The sequence below is a fragment of the Cynocephalus volans genome, chromosome 9 (assembly GCF_027409185.1).
Source record: "Cynocephalus volans isolate mCynVol1 chromosome 9, mCynVol1.pri, whole genome shotgun sequence".
Classification (NCBI taxonomy): Eukaryota; Metazoa; Chordata; class Mammalia; order Dermoptera; family Cynocephalidae; genus Cynocephalus; species Cynocephalus volans.
The window spans coordinates 76,017,261-76,033,512 of record NC_084468.1 but is presented as its reverse complement, the minus strand read 5'-3'; the positions used below and the strand labels follow the sequence as shown (position 1 = coordinate 76,033,512).

Genomic DNA, 16,252 nt, shown 5'->3' with positions numbered 1-16,252 from the left:
CAATCCAGGGTGCATTTTGTGCATGTTTTTGTCAGTATGTGGGCCCACTGAAGGTTTTTCCACGTTCCTTAGTGTTGAGCACTTTTATCCAGTGTGAGTTTTTTCATGCTTTTGATAGAGACTGGAACAACTGAAAGCTGTACGACATTGTTTACGTTCATAGGGTTTTTCTCCAGTTTGGGTCCTTCATAGCTTTGGATGAACTGGAATAGTCAAAGGCTTTTCCACATTCCTTACATTTATAAGGTCCATTTCCAGTGTGAGAAATGAATGCTTTCCCACATACCTTACTTTCATAGGGTTTTACTCCGCTGTGAGTTCTTTCATGTCTTCAAAGGGGAGTGGAAAACCTAAAGTCTTTCCCACGTTCCTTACAGTCACCGGGTTTCTCTCCAGTGTGAGTCCTGTCATAAATTCGAAAAGAGTGGTGGTAACTAAAGGCTTTCCCACATTGCTCTTGTTTGTATCTTCATATTCCTGATTTTTATATAGTTTGGGTCCAGTGTGAGATGGGATGTGCTTATGAAGAGATGAATGACACATGCACATTTTTTCACACAAACTACATTCACATGCTTTTACTCCAGGAGGACTTTTCTCCTTCAGTTTAAGATTTGGCAACTGGCTGAAAGTTTCTCCACAGTGATGACTCTCCACTTTCACTGACTTTGTCTGTAATATGATTGCTTGCCTTAGACTTCTATGATTTTCGTACTGATCTTCAGTGTTCTGGCCTTCCCTTTTTTTTCCGTATAAGTTTGCAAAGATTTCCCCCATGACATCTCTGTAGAGTTTTTTTGGGGAATGATCCAGCATAGCCCACTCCTCCAGGGTGAAGTTCACAGCCACATCCACAAAGGCCATTGAGCCCATTTCCTGGCTTCTGGGTGTTCCGACATCCCTCCCCCAGTCAGTGCAGGTCTCAGTGCCACAGAGGCTGTGGCAGAGCCTTGGTTTTCTTGTATTTATCCTGCTTGATGTTCCTAGACCTTCTTCAATCTGTGGGTTGATACCTTCAGAAGTTTTGGAAAATACTTGGTCAGTATTTCTTCAAATGTTGATTCTGCTTCATTTTTCCTCCTCTCCCAGGTCTTCAGTTACACATATGCCAGACCTTTTTCATCGTGTACCACATGTTTCTTATGCTCTTTTATGTAGTTCTCATTTTTTTCAGTCTGGAGGGTTTCCCCCACCTTTTTTTATGGTGATAATTTTAAGCATTCATAATTTTCATCCTTCATCTTTTCTCCATATCAATCTTCCAGTTCACTAGGTAATTAATTCACTTTCCTAATCTGTGTCTAAACTGCTGTTAAACTCATCTATTGAATTCTTAGTTTTGATTTGTTTTTTATAAATTCTGGTTCTTTGGTGATAGCATATCTTTTCATTTATTTTCTCAAACGTGTAAGTCAGTCGTTTTAATGTCAATATCTGATAACTCCAGTTTGGATTACCTATGGGTCTATTTCTATTCTCATTTGTGGAACATTAGGTTCTGTTTTCTGTCATGCCCAGTAATTTTTGTTTGAAAATTTAGATGATATTTTCTTTTGAGAGTGGATTTAACTTTCTTCTAGGAGACAAAGTCTGAGCAGATCACCTAGATCAAGAGAGGTGATTTCTTTTTGGTTTGCCCATATTCCCAAGGCATGACCTTTCTGAGATCTCAAAAGTTTGGGGTTTCCAGGGCTGCTCCTGTTTGCTAAGCCCGCAGTTTAAATTTTGTCTCCCTAGCGCACTGAGAGACTGCTGAAATATTTGCTCAGAAATATTAGAGGCTTCAGGAAGAAGCCACCAGTAGTAGCTTCTTCCTGCCTGATTTTTTTTTTTTTTTTTGAGTTTTGCCCTGTGCATATAATTTGCAGGTGCAAATACCTGCCTCAACTCTCAGAGCTCAGCCTTATAACACTAAGATCACAGGTTTGGATTCCCTTACTAGTCAGCTGCCAAAAGAAAACACACACACACACACAAAACCTACCTCAAGAGGAAAGGGCACAAATGCTGGGCTCTTTTCAGAGCTGTTTCCTCCTACCGCTTTCTAGGATTTTGGTTCCTCAAGTCCTGGTTGCTTCGGTTGCTCTCATCACAGAAAACTCTTCAAACAATTGCTTCTTATATTATGTCTTTTATAGTTGTTCTTAGGAGGATGATTTGTTTGGAACAGCTACTCCATCACAGACAGAAAGTTCTTCATGGATTACTTTGCCTTGTAAAAATTAAAGCTAGGTTTATTGAAGTTAACATTTCAAACATTTCACAAGTTGTTAAGTTCACGTAAGGTTTTACTCAAGTCTTTTTAAAGGGCCTATTGTAACTTGTTAAATGAAAATTTTAAAACATCATTTGTAAATTTAAAACTCTGTTTTTTAAAGTCTTTAGCTTGCTTAAGGATTGGTTTGATTTACTTAATCATTTTCGTACTTAATTTTAAATCTTCCTAAAATTTAAATATGCTTGCCCATTAAGGAAATGATTATGTCGTTGCAAATAATTTTGGAGTTTACCTTCTTAGGTGATTAAAGGTGCGTAACAACCAAAGACGTAAAGTCTGGATCTATATTCTGAGAAATTTCTCCTGTCCGGACTGCTTGGCTGAGCCCCTTTTGGTAATAATGATGTCATAAACTCCAAATTAAAAAGCAAAAAATACAGGGTGTGTGATGCTGGTTATGTAGTCTGTCCTTGAAGGTGAGTTGTATCATACTGTGCTGTTCAAGCCAGACAAGTCCAACCCCCACCTATCTTTTCCCTGTTTCATGAGTTTTGAGTAATTTTCATCCTCTTCTTTTACTTATAAGGGCCCATTTACTTATTAGGAATTTCACATCTAATTGGAGTTTAGTTTTCAAAGTTTTGTCTGGCTCCCAATATAGGTTCTAAGGTTCTTACTATAGTGATATGGGCTATTCATTGGAAATGAAGTTACTCATTGCATCAGGGCAACTTAAAATAGACTTGTTTTAAGTGTTTTATCAGTGTTTACGATCATTTATCTGGACTGTCAACTTATTATTGCTTTTCCCTTTACAGAAAGGCAGAAACTCTCCAGATGCCTGATGATAATGTCCAAGTTGTTATCCCAATGGCACAAAGAAACATCAATGGCCTACCTGGGGCAACCTCCAGTGACCTGAAGACGTTTACTGAAGGAGCCGTGTTAAGTTTTCATAACATCTGCTATCGAGTAAAAGTGAAGAGTGGCTTTCTACCTCGTCGAAAAATAGTTGAGAAAGAAATACTATCGAATGTCAGGTATGTGCATACTTCACAGGTTTTGCCTATCATCAGTATAGCTGTAGTGAATATCTATGCACAAGTCTTTGTACAGATATACAGATACCTGCTTTCATTTCTTTTAGCTAAACAAAGAGTGCAATGATTGGGTCATGTGTTAGGTATATATTTAACTTTCAAAGGAACTCCCACACTTTTTAAAAATGTTGTACCATGTGCATCAATGTTTGTTTGAGAAACTGAACGATTAATGTGTTATTTCATTTTTCCTGGGTAAGGCTTGTGGTTTGGTGGAAAGAGGCCTGACTGTATGATTTAATGCTTTTTGATTGTGGGAATATAATTATAATCTTTGAGCTTCAATTTTTTAACCTGTTTAGTAGAAGACCTGCTGACGTACTTTCTGAGCTAGATACTTTTTTAGGTACTTGTGTACTTTATGTCACCTATGTTCTAGAAGCAAGGAGGTTGAAATGACAGTATATTGTGAAAGTATAGTACTTTGCTTTTCAAATACACTTGTTTCAAATGAGTGGCCTACTTATAGTACTTTATTATCTATTAACAATTTTGGAGGGGTATCTGAACCCTTGACTTTGGTGTTATAACACCGTGCTCTGATATTAACAATTTACTTAATATTTCCCTCTATTATACAGGCAGGAAATATTTAAATGTAAGACAACTATAGTTTAGCTTAAGTTAAACAGATGACATCTAAAGTGATTAGAATTTAGGATCCAAGGGGGCTGGCAGTTTAGCCCAATTGGTTAGAGCATGTTGCTCATAACACCAAGGTTCGATTCCTTTACTGGCCAGCTGCCAAAAAAAAAAAAAAAAAAAATTAGGATCCAAATCAGTGCATTTAATTATATTTTAAAAGCACCCAGTAACTATGATTTTTGTTCTTTTCATCCACCAATGAGTTCATCATGTGGTGGTAAAGTGGGGTGGAAGAGCAGGGAGGGAAATGAGCATTTCTATATAGCCTACTCGCCACCGGGTATCTCTTTTATTTCACAGACGCTAGCTAGCCATTAGGGTTGTTAATGTTTTTCTGATTTCTAGAAACTTGAGCTCGATTCTTCCCCTCTGTGGTGTGGGGAGTGATTTTGAGTTTGCTGAGACATCATGACCAGTGTGCTTTGTTTTGTTTGTTTAATAGGGGAAATAATTACTCCTAAACAAGGCAAAAAGCTTCCTGGCTGCAAGGTTGGAAGAATAGTTAAAGCGCCCTTTGGCCAGGTGTGGCTGCAAATCTATATGGAATCAGGTGTTTCTTGGATTTTCTTTGTGTTTATATGGGACTCTGGTCTTTTCTGTTTATAGCAGCCAACTCCTTTCAGAGGGCTAGGAAATGACAAGACAGGGGAGAAAGTTTTGGAATGTGGGTGGGAGAGAAACAAGGGGGATGTGTGATTTGATTGGGCTGAGGCCAGGGGCTGTGCAGGATTAGAACGATCTCCATGCAGCAACACCTATTGTCTTGGCTGCTTCCTTGTTGCTTTCTCCTGTTAGCTGAGAAACCCTGACTAAGAGAATATGTAGAGGAATGGTGGATGCAAAGCTTTTATCCTTTGCTACATGCGTAGGTAGAATTGGCTGACTGTTTTGAAAAGCTGACAAGCTTTTTTTTTTTTTTTTTTTTAAAGATGACCGGTAAGGGGATCTCAACCCTTGGCTTGGTGTTGTCTGCACCATGCTCAGCCAGCGAGCAAACTGGCCATCCCTATATAGGATCCGAACCCGTGGCCTTGGTGTTATCAGCACCGCACTCTACCGAGTAAGCCACGGGCTGGCCTAAGCTGACAAGCTTTTTGTGAAACATCATAATCAAGAAAATATCAGTTGGTTAGAGTGCAGCCTTATAACACCAAGGTCAGGGGTTCAGATCCCTGTACCGGCCAGCCACCAAGAAAAAAACAGAAACCAACAACAACAACAAAAAGAAAATGTACTGGCCAGCTACCACAAAAGATAAAAAATAATAATTAAAAAAAGAAAATGTTGGCCACTTCAGATTTTGTGCTGAGAGAGATGGAAGGTAACTACAAGTGATATGAATAGGTGCAGATTCAATAGATTTAAAGTGTGTCCGATGTGAGGGTATGTTTGTCTTATCCTTTATAGCCAGTAGATTAGTAACTTGATACACTATGTGTCATCTGCTCAAGGCTTCGCAGCATTTCTATCTTTGAATGGTATGCATTTGAGCAGGTGGTGAAGGTCATCCTTGCAGGCGTTCCTATCCTCATAAAATACAGTCACATCACGCAGTTCTTTCAGATTTTACAGTTCAAAGGACGCCAAGCATTGGTGTTCTTGTGATTCACATCTGTGGCTTAGGCATCCATGAGAAAGGTCACCCTGTTTTTGGCTGTGGTGTTTCCAGTCTTTCTTCTGTCTGCTGGCTTCAACTAAGAGTTTCTGGGGTGGGAGGCAAAGGTTGCTGTCATTTATCTCATTTTTGATTCCTGTTTGATAGCACCATCATTCAAAATAGTAACTATATTTCAAAATAGCTGGTGAGAATTTTAATTTTTGTTTTTCCTTTGGACATTGTGTTATCTCACTTCTAGAACTATTTTCCAGAAATAATGGCACTATTGGTCATTGTCTGGGAGCAGCAGAGGGGAAATGTAGCCTCTTAATGAAGGCAGTGGTGAGTCCTGAGGGGCTGCTGGTCAACCTTGCTCCTCACAGAACTGACTGACCACCACATATTCTCTTCAGTCTCATCCAACCTGGTATTTCCCTGTCTAGTCCCACCCCAGGTGATGTAAAATTGATCACCTGGTCATGTATGGTATCTACCAAACTTCACCATGTCACCATTTTCCATTAGTACTAATTAATTAGTGTTAAGAGGGGACATACCCTGACATTATTCCAGAATCCAATTTCCAGAATCATTAAACTTTGACTCACCAGCTTCAGCCCCCATTGATGACTGCTGCCTCAATCAGCCTCTTGATAGTTGTCAAAGGGTGATTTTCTGTTCTTACCAACTCTTCTATATATGTTAGTTTGCATTCTACTAAAAGGAAAAACCTTCTTTCATCATCTCCTTTCATTTATTTTATTTACTTACTTTTCTGAAGGCTGGCCAGAATGAAGCCCTGAGCCCTTGACCTTGGTGTTATTAGGCTATGCTCTAACCAGTTGAGCTAACTGGCCAGCCCCTCGCTTATTTATATCAGTACAGACTCATGGATTCATATTGTATTCAGTAGCATTATTGCATAAATATATTATTATTTACCTTGATACTGCTATTGTTCCTGATTGGGTCAGTGGGAGAATTTCAAGGTGGGTTCCCCCACTTTCCTCCTTTTGATATATCCTCTCATGAGTATTTTCTTGGCACAGCAAGAAGTTCCAGGCTCACTTTGTACTTACCCTCCTTCAGACCTGGAATTAGCTGATGTTCATTTTTGCAGAGGATGGTGTTTATAAACTAAGAGGTGGGTGTTTAGAATGCTCATTCCTATTGGGATGTCATAGCTTCCAGGCCTTCTCAGTGGGCAGACCTAGGGAATATAAGTATGCATGTACGTATACACATGTGTGCACACATACGTGCAGGTGCATGCGGATCCAGCCAGGAGGGATGTTGGGTGGCTGCTCCCACAGCATCCTGGGAGTTTTCCAGTCTAACACTTCAGGATTCTTTCCACATTTTCATGTTTGTAAAAATCTTCTCAAAGAGTAAAAAACCTGGCTGTCATTATTTTTAGTATACTTACTGGTTTGCTCGGTCTGTTTTCTTATACCCTATCTGGCATCAGCAAACTCTGTGAAGAGATAGATAGTAAATATTTTCAGCTTTATGGCCATACATGTGTGCTGCAGCTACTCAGCTCTGCTGTAGCATGAAAGCAGCCATAGGCAGTACGGAAGTGAATGAGCACAGCTCTGTTCCAGTAACATTTTGTTTATGAAAACAGAACAAGCAGTTTCCCCACTCTCCAGCTGTCTGCTCTCTTCCTCCCACCCCCTCACAGCCTGTGTTCTTGAGTACTGGTGGTCACTGCATCTCCACTATTTTTTCTACTAAGAAAGGAGGGGTAGGGCAAGTCTAATAGGGAAGGTGACTAAGTTTTCTTTCCAGTCAGAATATACCTGTTTTTAGTAAGCTGTTTCCTACTCCTCGACCCGTTTTTTGAAAAATTTTTGGTTTTGTTTTCTTTGAAGTAACTCCCGGGGCTGGCCTGTGGCTCACTTGGGAGAGTGTGGTGCCGATAACACCAAGGCCACGGGTTTGGATCCCCTTACTGGTCGTCATTTAGAAAAAAAAAAAAGTAATTCCCGTTTATAAAATGTAGAGATTCATTATTCAACAAATTTTGAATGCCTCCTAGGTGCCTGGCATTGTGCAAGATGCTAATAACACAGGTATGTCCTGTGTTCTGAGAAAGCTTATAGTCTAGTGGGAAATTCAGAAAACCAGAGCATTTTCTGTGTGTTCAACTGTGATAGAAGGATTAAAAGACACAGTGGAAGCTCCCAACCCTAAATGGGAGGGTCGGGGATGTGGAGATAAAGTACAGATAGTGCCCACACGTGTGTGTATGTGTTTATGGAGCTGGGCCATGCTCCAAGTAGTGGGAATGGCACTGACCTCTCTTGTCCATAAACAGAACAAGACCAAAGGATTGACAACTATCCACTAAAGTGTAATAGATGTGACTTGAATCTTTTGGGTCAGTTTCATTTCACGTATTCAGCATTCAATATTCAGTGGTTGTAAACCTCTGTGCTGCATTTACGGGTGGGGGAAAGGGGTGGGGTTAGTAACCATGTCACACAGTTCTTGCTGATGGGGTTTTACAGTGTAGGGAGCAAAAACTGCCTGTGTGCAAATGCTGTAAAGCAATAAATAAGGGTGGAGATCAGGGTTGGAAGGTTGATAGAAAGGTGGAGGGCTGTCTGGTTAGCTCAGTCGGTTAGAGCACAGTATGGTGTTACTAACATCAAGGTCAAGGGTCCGGATCCCTGTACCAGCCAGCCACAAAATTTAAAAAAAAAAGAAGGGTGGAGGGTGGGGTGGTGAGACCAGGGAATTGTAGAACATACATAGGCTAGAACCCTGCATCAGCAAACTCTTTCTGTAATGAGCCAGATAGTAAATATTTTCAGCTTTACGGCAATACATGTGTGCTCCAACTTACTCAGCTCTGCTGTAGCATGAAAGCAGCCATAAGCAGTACGGAAATGAATCAGCACAGCTCTGTTCCAGTAACATTTTGTTTATGAAAACAGAAAACAGGTGACCAGCCCTACTGTTGATGAGAAAAGCGAGAGCTATATTTTACCCTATAACCCACTAGCAGTTTTATGGTTGTGACCATTCAAGTATAGCAGGCAGTAAATGCTGAGGTTCTCTTGGACTTAAGTACCTGGAGTGCGTGCTGTTGCATTGTGAAGTTTATCACTCATGACAATTGTATAATCATAGAATTGGCCTCTGTGATAATCATTATCTGGGAATAAAATAGCCTTTGGCTTTGATTTTCCATTTGGAACAGACAGTTTTCTGTGTGGAATACATTTTGACCTACTCACCAATTCTATGTCTAATATTCCTATATTTTTAGCAGCTGGCCAGTACGGGGATCAAACCCTGTACAAGCACCATGCTCTAACCAACTGAGCTAACTGTCCAACTCTATTGATTTTGTGTAATATCCTTTTTTTCTTTTTTGCTACTTACCAATTCTAAAGAGAGATTGAGCATAGACATCAGGATGTTGAAAGGTCTAAGTCAGGCCTCCATTTCATCAAGCCTGTGTAACTGCCGTGGCCCTACTCTAATTCTTCTGTCTCTACTTCACTCTACTTAACCATTCTCCGTGTTACGTTTAGGATTAAATTCAAACTCTTTGCCCTCTTCCTGGGTCTCAGCTCAGTTGGTACGGCCAGAATTTTTTCCACTGTCCTCCTCTATTTGAATATTCACTTCTCAAATATCCATTTAGTTTGTTTGAAACATGCTTGTGTCTATACATCCTTAAAGGACACTCCCTACTGAAGTGATGTCTTCCACTTCTCGGCTGAGAATTTTCAGTCCACTTATCTGATACTTTACAAGGAAGAAAATGATATATATCTTGAAGTATATATTCTGCTTTTCTGTTTGGATTAAGAGGGTTTTTTTTTTTTTTTTTTTTTTTTGAGGGTTAGGAACTGGTGATGTTTTCTTTTTTCCTCTAAGTGCTTTTTTCTAGCCTTTGGATTTCTACTTAAGATGTATTGTTTCTTGATCTGATTAGATTTTCACAGTAAGAACATTTCTGCTGGTATTCTACGGATCAGTGATTTATTGGTTGTGTAGAACTTGACTAGGTAGCACATAAGGCGACTTGAAGATATAGTACTGATCATTAAACATTACCCAAAACGTATTATGTACTTTATACTGTCAAGAGGTGTAAATGTAGTAGAGGTGCTTCACAAGAATCTGTTACTTGTTTTAAGGAACCTTCAACATTGGATGTGTGATTTTCCAAAAAATACAAGTGGGTTAGAGAATATGTGTAGGGAATTTAGAGGGACCTAAGCCATTTTTTTATAGGTCCTGACTAGTGATTTACATCCTTTTTATATTAGACTTCTATTGATTAAGTTTTTTTTTTTTTCCTTTAAGAGTTGGTTTATACTTGTTTTCCATCTGTAATTTCATCAGCTTTCATTGAGTGTATTTGATGCAGACCCTAAATTAATAGAACCCGATTTAAGGTGGAGCAGTAAACGAGGATGTTTCTGTGTTTACAGTGGGATCATGAAGCCTGGCCTCAATGCCATTCTGGGACCCACGGGTGGAGGCAAATCTTCGTGAGTATGAGAGAGAATATAAGTAAGCTTTTTCTGTGCAGTTTTAGTGTGCCTTTAAAACTACTTTTTCACATGCAGGTATTTGTAGAGTGTTTGCCATGCACTGGTCTGGTTGTAGGTGCTGTGAATAACATGCATTTGTACTGGCTGGTGGTTCTCTCCCTGGGACCAGGAAGTCTTATTAGATGAGCTTTACTAATAGGACATCATAAAGTGATTGGCATACAGCAGTTGGCCATGTTATGAGCTAATGGAGGAAAGCTAGGGGATCATAATAAAAGTAGGGAGATGGAGCAGAAGGTGTAAGTTAAGGCATGAATCTTAGCTAGAGGAGCACATTGCCTGTGTTGACCACCAAGGTCAAACATCCAGGAGGGCCATTTGGGAGGTCTGTGCTAGATCAGCCAGTGGTGCCTTGCTGTTATGTTTTGGTGCTCTATTGTAGCATATAATAAAAAAGAAAGGCGTGAATTTAAGTACATATATAATTTTAATTAAACCATAGAATTTCTTAACCAATTTTCTAACTTGAGCAGAATTCGGATTCATAGTAGCTAGAAGATATAGCCTGTGTTGAAGGGAAAGAAAATCACAACATATATGTCCTTTCGTAGGTTGTTAGATGTCTTAGCTGCAAGGAAGGATCCACGTGGATTATCTGGAGATGTTTTGATAAATGGAGCACCTCAACCTGCCAATTTCAAATGTAATTCAGGTTACGTTGTACAAGTAAGTATTAGTGGGTTTGCATTTTAGTTGTATACTTCCTTTATGTATTTATGTATTTATTTATTCATTCATTTATTTTGGCTGCTACCTTGTATAGGGATCTGAACTTGTGACATTGGTCTTACAAGGCTATGCTCTCCCAACTGAGCTTTACAGCCAGACTTAGTGGGTCTGCATTTTAGGTTTCCTCTGTTTTTATACAGACAAGTGTCTTGGCTGATAATTCATTATGCTTCAGTTGGTCATATGCCATGCTCATAGAACCAACTTTATACCAGCTTTCTGTAATCTCCCATAAAATTCAGGGTGGTGTTAAATAAAAAGGCAGGGAGGACCTGGAATATGACCCTTGTAAGGGCAATGATATCAATTCTAGTTACATCATTTCCAAAAGATATACTACTGTTGTACTTTTTGCCCTTCGCCTTTCTTCCTCCCCTAGCTGAGAAAGATGTTTTGGCAAGTCCTTGCATGAAGCAGTCTAGAAATGTCTGCTAGTCGTCATTGTAATTACCTGTGTTCTATTTGGGTATACTGACAGGCATGAAAATGATTCCATTAGGCTTAATAGCTGTCTGTAAATGAAGTTATTTCAATTTGTAGAATTGAAAGTTCATCATTAGCTAGAACATTACCTTAGCTATGTTACTTTTGTGGATTAAGTTACATATACTAAAGAATGATAGTATTAGAAAAGACTTGATTTGTCTCATTAAAATGTCATTTTCCCTTAAGGATGATGTCGTGATGGGCACTTTGACGGTGAGAGAAAATTTGCAGTTCTCAGCAGCTCTCCGGCTTTCAACAACTATGACGAATCATGAAAAAAATGAACGGATTAACAGGGTTATTCAAGAGTTAGGTCTGGATAAAGTGGCAGATGCCAAGGTAATTGTGGAAGAAACTAATAGCATGATAGCCAGCAAATAGGACGTCTCCTGTGTGGATTAGTAGGAGTCTTGTTCAGAAGTTCCCTATAATGGGTGTGGTCAAAGTGGCTGCTTTCTGTAATGATGAAAAAAAGCAACTAGGTGCATAATATGAAGGTGGAAGTTTACCTGGAAAAAGAAAATCTTTTTTTTTTGGCGGCTGGAAAAACAGTTTCAACAGTGGTTGAATCCTGGAAATGAAGTGTGGCAGTGTGGTCTAGTATGTAGAAGTGTTCCTCCCTAGGCCTTTTCCAGATGACCCTCCCACACCTTATCATTTGAGTCATTTCTCATTAGATACCTTTGCACTAATGTTTCTCTTTCCGTTTTTCTCTTCCTCCTTTTAGCTGTTCTTCCTCTTCCCCATGGGACTTTGTTCCATTGCTTTTGAGGTATATTTCTGGAATTGATGAATGATCAGAATTGAAGGATTCTTTCTCTGAATGTTTCACTTGGATGTAATTTGGCTTCCAAAATTATATTTAGTCAAATTAGGGTTTATTTCTAATTTTTGTAGTATCCACATTATTTTTCTGTAGCCTTTCTTTTGGTCTTTTTGTTTCCCATTCCCTCCCTCTCCTTTTTTTTTTTTTTTTTTTTTTTTTTTGGAGGCTGGGTGGTATGGGAATCTGAACAAAATGTCTTTTCTAGCTAAGTTGTTAGTAGGATCCTATCAAGGGCTGTGAGTAGCTTTTGATTATTATGTCTTTGAAGACTCAATATAAGCATTGTTTTCTACTTCCTGCCCCACCCCAAAACCTTCCTGTCCCCTTGCCATACACAATGACATTGACTTTTTGAAAAGACTGAGGCATGTTCCCTGTAGGTGTCCCACCTTCTGGATTTGTCTGAAGGAATGAATTGGGAGTTCTGGGGCTGGTTAGGGTGTGGACAGGGTCTGTTCGGGAAGCAGTATGGTGACTGAAAAGATGCTAATATGGTGGGTAGAAAGAGAATTTCCCTCGCTGCCAAGCCCACCCTCTTCTTGTAAGCCCACTTGGGGACTCTGTGGGGAGGAAGGAGAGGATGTAAAATTGCTTTCACGTTTTCTTTTCCTGTCTTTATCTCTCTATATAGACTTCGATTTCACCATGTCAGGACCATATCTTTTAGTGTTCTAACTTACTATCTTAAAACTCAACATTTGGCTCAATGAGGAACACATGCAACTGTTAAAAGCATGGGCTTCGTATCAGGCTTAGGCACTTACCAGTTCTGACCTGAGCCTCAGTTTACTCATCTGATAAAAGAGAAACCTGCTTCTTCTAGATATTCACTTATTCGCTGTTTGGAGTAAATAAGGATAATGAGATAAAGTGTCTCTTACAGGGCTGGCACATGTTAGGAACTCACCAAATGATAGTGACTGTTGTTATTACTGATAATGATGATATTTGTGTTTTAGGTTGGAACTCAGTTTACCCGTGGTGTGTCTGGAGGAGAAAGAAAAAGGACGAGTATAGGAATGGAGCTCATCACTGATCCTTCCATCTTGTTCCTGGATGAGCCCACAACTGGCTTAGACTCGAGCACAGCAAATGCTGTCCTTTTGCTCCTGAAAAAGTAAATTCTGTGGGAAAATTATCCTTTCATTCATTTAATATCTGATCACTACTATGTACTAGGTATTATTCTTGGCATGGGGATTCAGAAGTGAACAAAACAATTTCTTCCTTCTTTGTTGGAGGGAAACAGTTAACACGTATGATATAAGTGTTATCAAGAAAAACGAAGCAGGAAGAGCGTAGGGAAGGCTGGCCTTGGTGGGGTGGGGTGCTGTTTTACACAACAGGCCAGTCAGGGAGGACCTCAGGATGCGACATGTGAGCTGGGAGTGAGCGAGACCTGGATATCTGGAAGAAGAGTTCTAGTTGGAGGAACAGCCAGTGGCCCTGAGGCTGAGCATGCCTGATGTGTTTGGAGCTTCAGAGAGGCCACAGGGACTAGAACTCAGTGACCCAAGGGGAATGGGGGATGGCCAGTGTGTTAGTTTCCTTGGGCTATTATAACAAAGTTATGAGCATCTTCTTTAAAATTAATTTAACCTAATAGTTTCAGACGTATAGAAAAGGTACAAGAATAGTACAAAGAAAATCCTGCACCCCTCACCTGGATTCCCCTCTGGTTCCCTTTTCACCACACTTGCTTCTCTTCCCTCCCTTTCTCGCTCCTCCTACAGTCTTCTGACATCATGCCCCATCATCCCTAAATACACAGAGTGCAACCCCAAAAAGCAAGGAGGCGCCACCATACAAACCTCCCGGTCAGGAAGTCCACGTTGATGGCCTTGCCACCATCCAGTCCACAGACTCTGGTCTGCCTTCACCAGCTATCCCAACAGTGTCTTTTTCCTTTCTGGCTCAGGATCCTCTCCAGAAAACACACCTTTGAAGTCTCTTCTAATCTGGACTGGTTCCGCAGTCTGTCTCTGTCTCTCACGTCCTCGCCAGTCTTGGAGAGCACATTTCACAGGGTGACCTTCAGCCTGGCTCTGTCCACTGTTCCGTGACCAGACTTGGATCATGAAGTGAAGCTGTGCTGTTGGGCAGCCCACCCGGGGCTGCATGACTTTGGTGTCTCCCAGGACGGGTGATGCTTACTCTCCTCGATGATCTGATCATGTTGGTGTCTGCTGTGAAATTACTGTTTTTCTCTTTGTAATTCCTCAGTATGTTTTGGGAGGAGGTGATGGGCTATTATGCCAACGTTCTGCTCCTCATCAAACCTCTGTCCATCAGTTCTAGCGTACGCTAATGTAACTCCTGCCTCTGTCAACTGCTAGTGTGATGGTTGCCAGCATGCAATAATTAATATTCTACTGTAAGGAAGAAGATTTTTTTTTCCTTCACTGTTTACTTACTCATGCTCCTGTTTTATTCAGTGGATTGTAATCTGTTATTCATTGTGGCTTTTGTGTTCTTTTGACATGTGCCTAATCATTCTTCAAGCATTTCTTTTTACTTTATGGTCAATAAGATGTTGAAGGCTCATTTTATACTTTTCCAATGTCAGCTGTTTCTCCAGATGCCCTGATTTCTTCTGATGTAATTAATATTTATTTAGAAACCAAGATCTGATTGTTTAATGTGCTCACTGCTACTGGAGTGCTATTGCTTGTAAATGCTCTTTGGTTTTTTTTATTTTTTTATTTTTTAGTGGCTGGCTGGTACAGGTATCTGAATCTGTGACTTTGGTGTTGTATGGCTGTGCTCTAACCAACTGAATTAACTATTCAGCCCTAGACCCTTTTAGTAGATAGGAAATACACATGTATGAGTGTGTGTGTGTGTGTGTGTGTGTGTGTGTGTGTGTGTGTGTATTAAATATAGAAATATATTTAATTCTATATATTTAACAATTCAATAATTAAGTATATTTAATTTAGTATATATTTCTGTATTTTATATACACACACTCGTACATGTATATTTCCTGTCTACTAAGTAAATATATATTGAATATAAATGTCATGTGTTTATATATTTTTTAATAGACACATGTAAACATACATCTGTAATAGAAACATATTGAATATAAACGTGTGTTTATATATTTTTTTTAACAGACACATGTAAACATACATCTGTAACTATTACTGTTTCTGTTGGTGTGCGTATATTAAAAAGCCTATGAATTCACACTAATATTTCTGTTTCCACTCTTAACACCTCAGTTCCTTTTAGTTTTTGCCCTTTCCATGTTTGTAAATGACTTTTGAGACAGTGAGAAATTTGCCTCCCATTATTTCAATATGTTCACTTACTTGCTTAGTCAGCTAACTTAATTGTTCAATATAGCCAGTCTCCAGTCTCCCAATGGCTCTGGCCACCGCCTCTGGGACCCCCTCTGCCCCATTTTTTAAGCTGCCAGACATATCACCTTCATATGTACCCTGCCCCCTGTTCCCCCAGTCACTACCTTGCTTCCTCTCATGCCCATGCCCTCATAAGCAAGTCTTTTTTCTTTTTTTAAAGATGACCGGTAAGGGGATCTTAACCCTTGTCTTGGTGTTGTGAGCACCACGCTCACCCAGTGAGCTAACTGGCCATCCCTATATAGGGATCTGAACCCGTGGCCTTGGTGTTTGTTATCAGCACCACACTCTCTCGAGTGAGCCACGGGTCGGCCCCTAAGCAAGTCTTTATGTAGGAGAAAAAAGGTGGGAAGATGTCTAAGGTTTTAGGCATCTTAAATGTGAGATGTTAATTGCACATATAGGTGAAGATACCAAGTAATGGGTCTGGAGTTCAGGTTCAGTTAGAGAATACATCCACAATATTTTTATTTATCTGTAACTATGTTAACAGTGTTTATTAGAGAATGCTGAATTGATACAAAATACTATAAATATTTCTTCATGAGGGGCCAGCCCGTGGCTCACTTGGGAGAGTGCGGTGCTGATAACACCAAGGCCACGGGTTCGGATCCCTATATAGGGATGGCCGGTTAGGTCACTTGGGAGAGTGTGGTGCTGACAACAAGTCAAGGGTTAAGATCCCCTTACCGGTCATCTTTTTTTT

General features: G+C 39.9%; 1 protein-coding gene across 5 annotated transcripts in view; it reads left to right on the top strand.

Annotated features, from left to right (window-relative positions):
• The window catches only part of ABCG2 (ATP binding cassette subfamily G member 2 (JR blood group)), a 112,880-nt gene that overhangs the window by 74,082 nt on the left and 22,546 nt on the right, over positions 1–16,252 (top strand). For all 5 annotated transcript variants that reach the window (XM_063107722.1, XM_063107724.1, XM_063107721.1 and 2 more), the window contains 5 exons: positions 3,037–3,258; positions 10,015–10,074; positions 10,689–10,803; positions 11,539–11,691; positions 13,138–13,295. In XM_063107722.1, coding sequence (XP_062963792.1) covers positions 3,056–3,258; positions 10,015–10,074; positions 10,689–10,803; positions 11,539–11,691; positions 13,138–13,295 — 689 coding nt within the window. In that variant the 5' untranslated portion in view covers positions 3,037–3,055. The remainder of the gene's footprint in view (positions 1–3,036; positions 3,259–10,014; positions 10,075–10,688; positions 10,804–11,538; positions 11,692–13,137; positions 13,296–16,252) is intronic.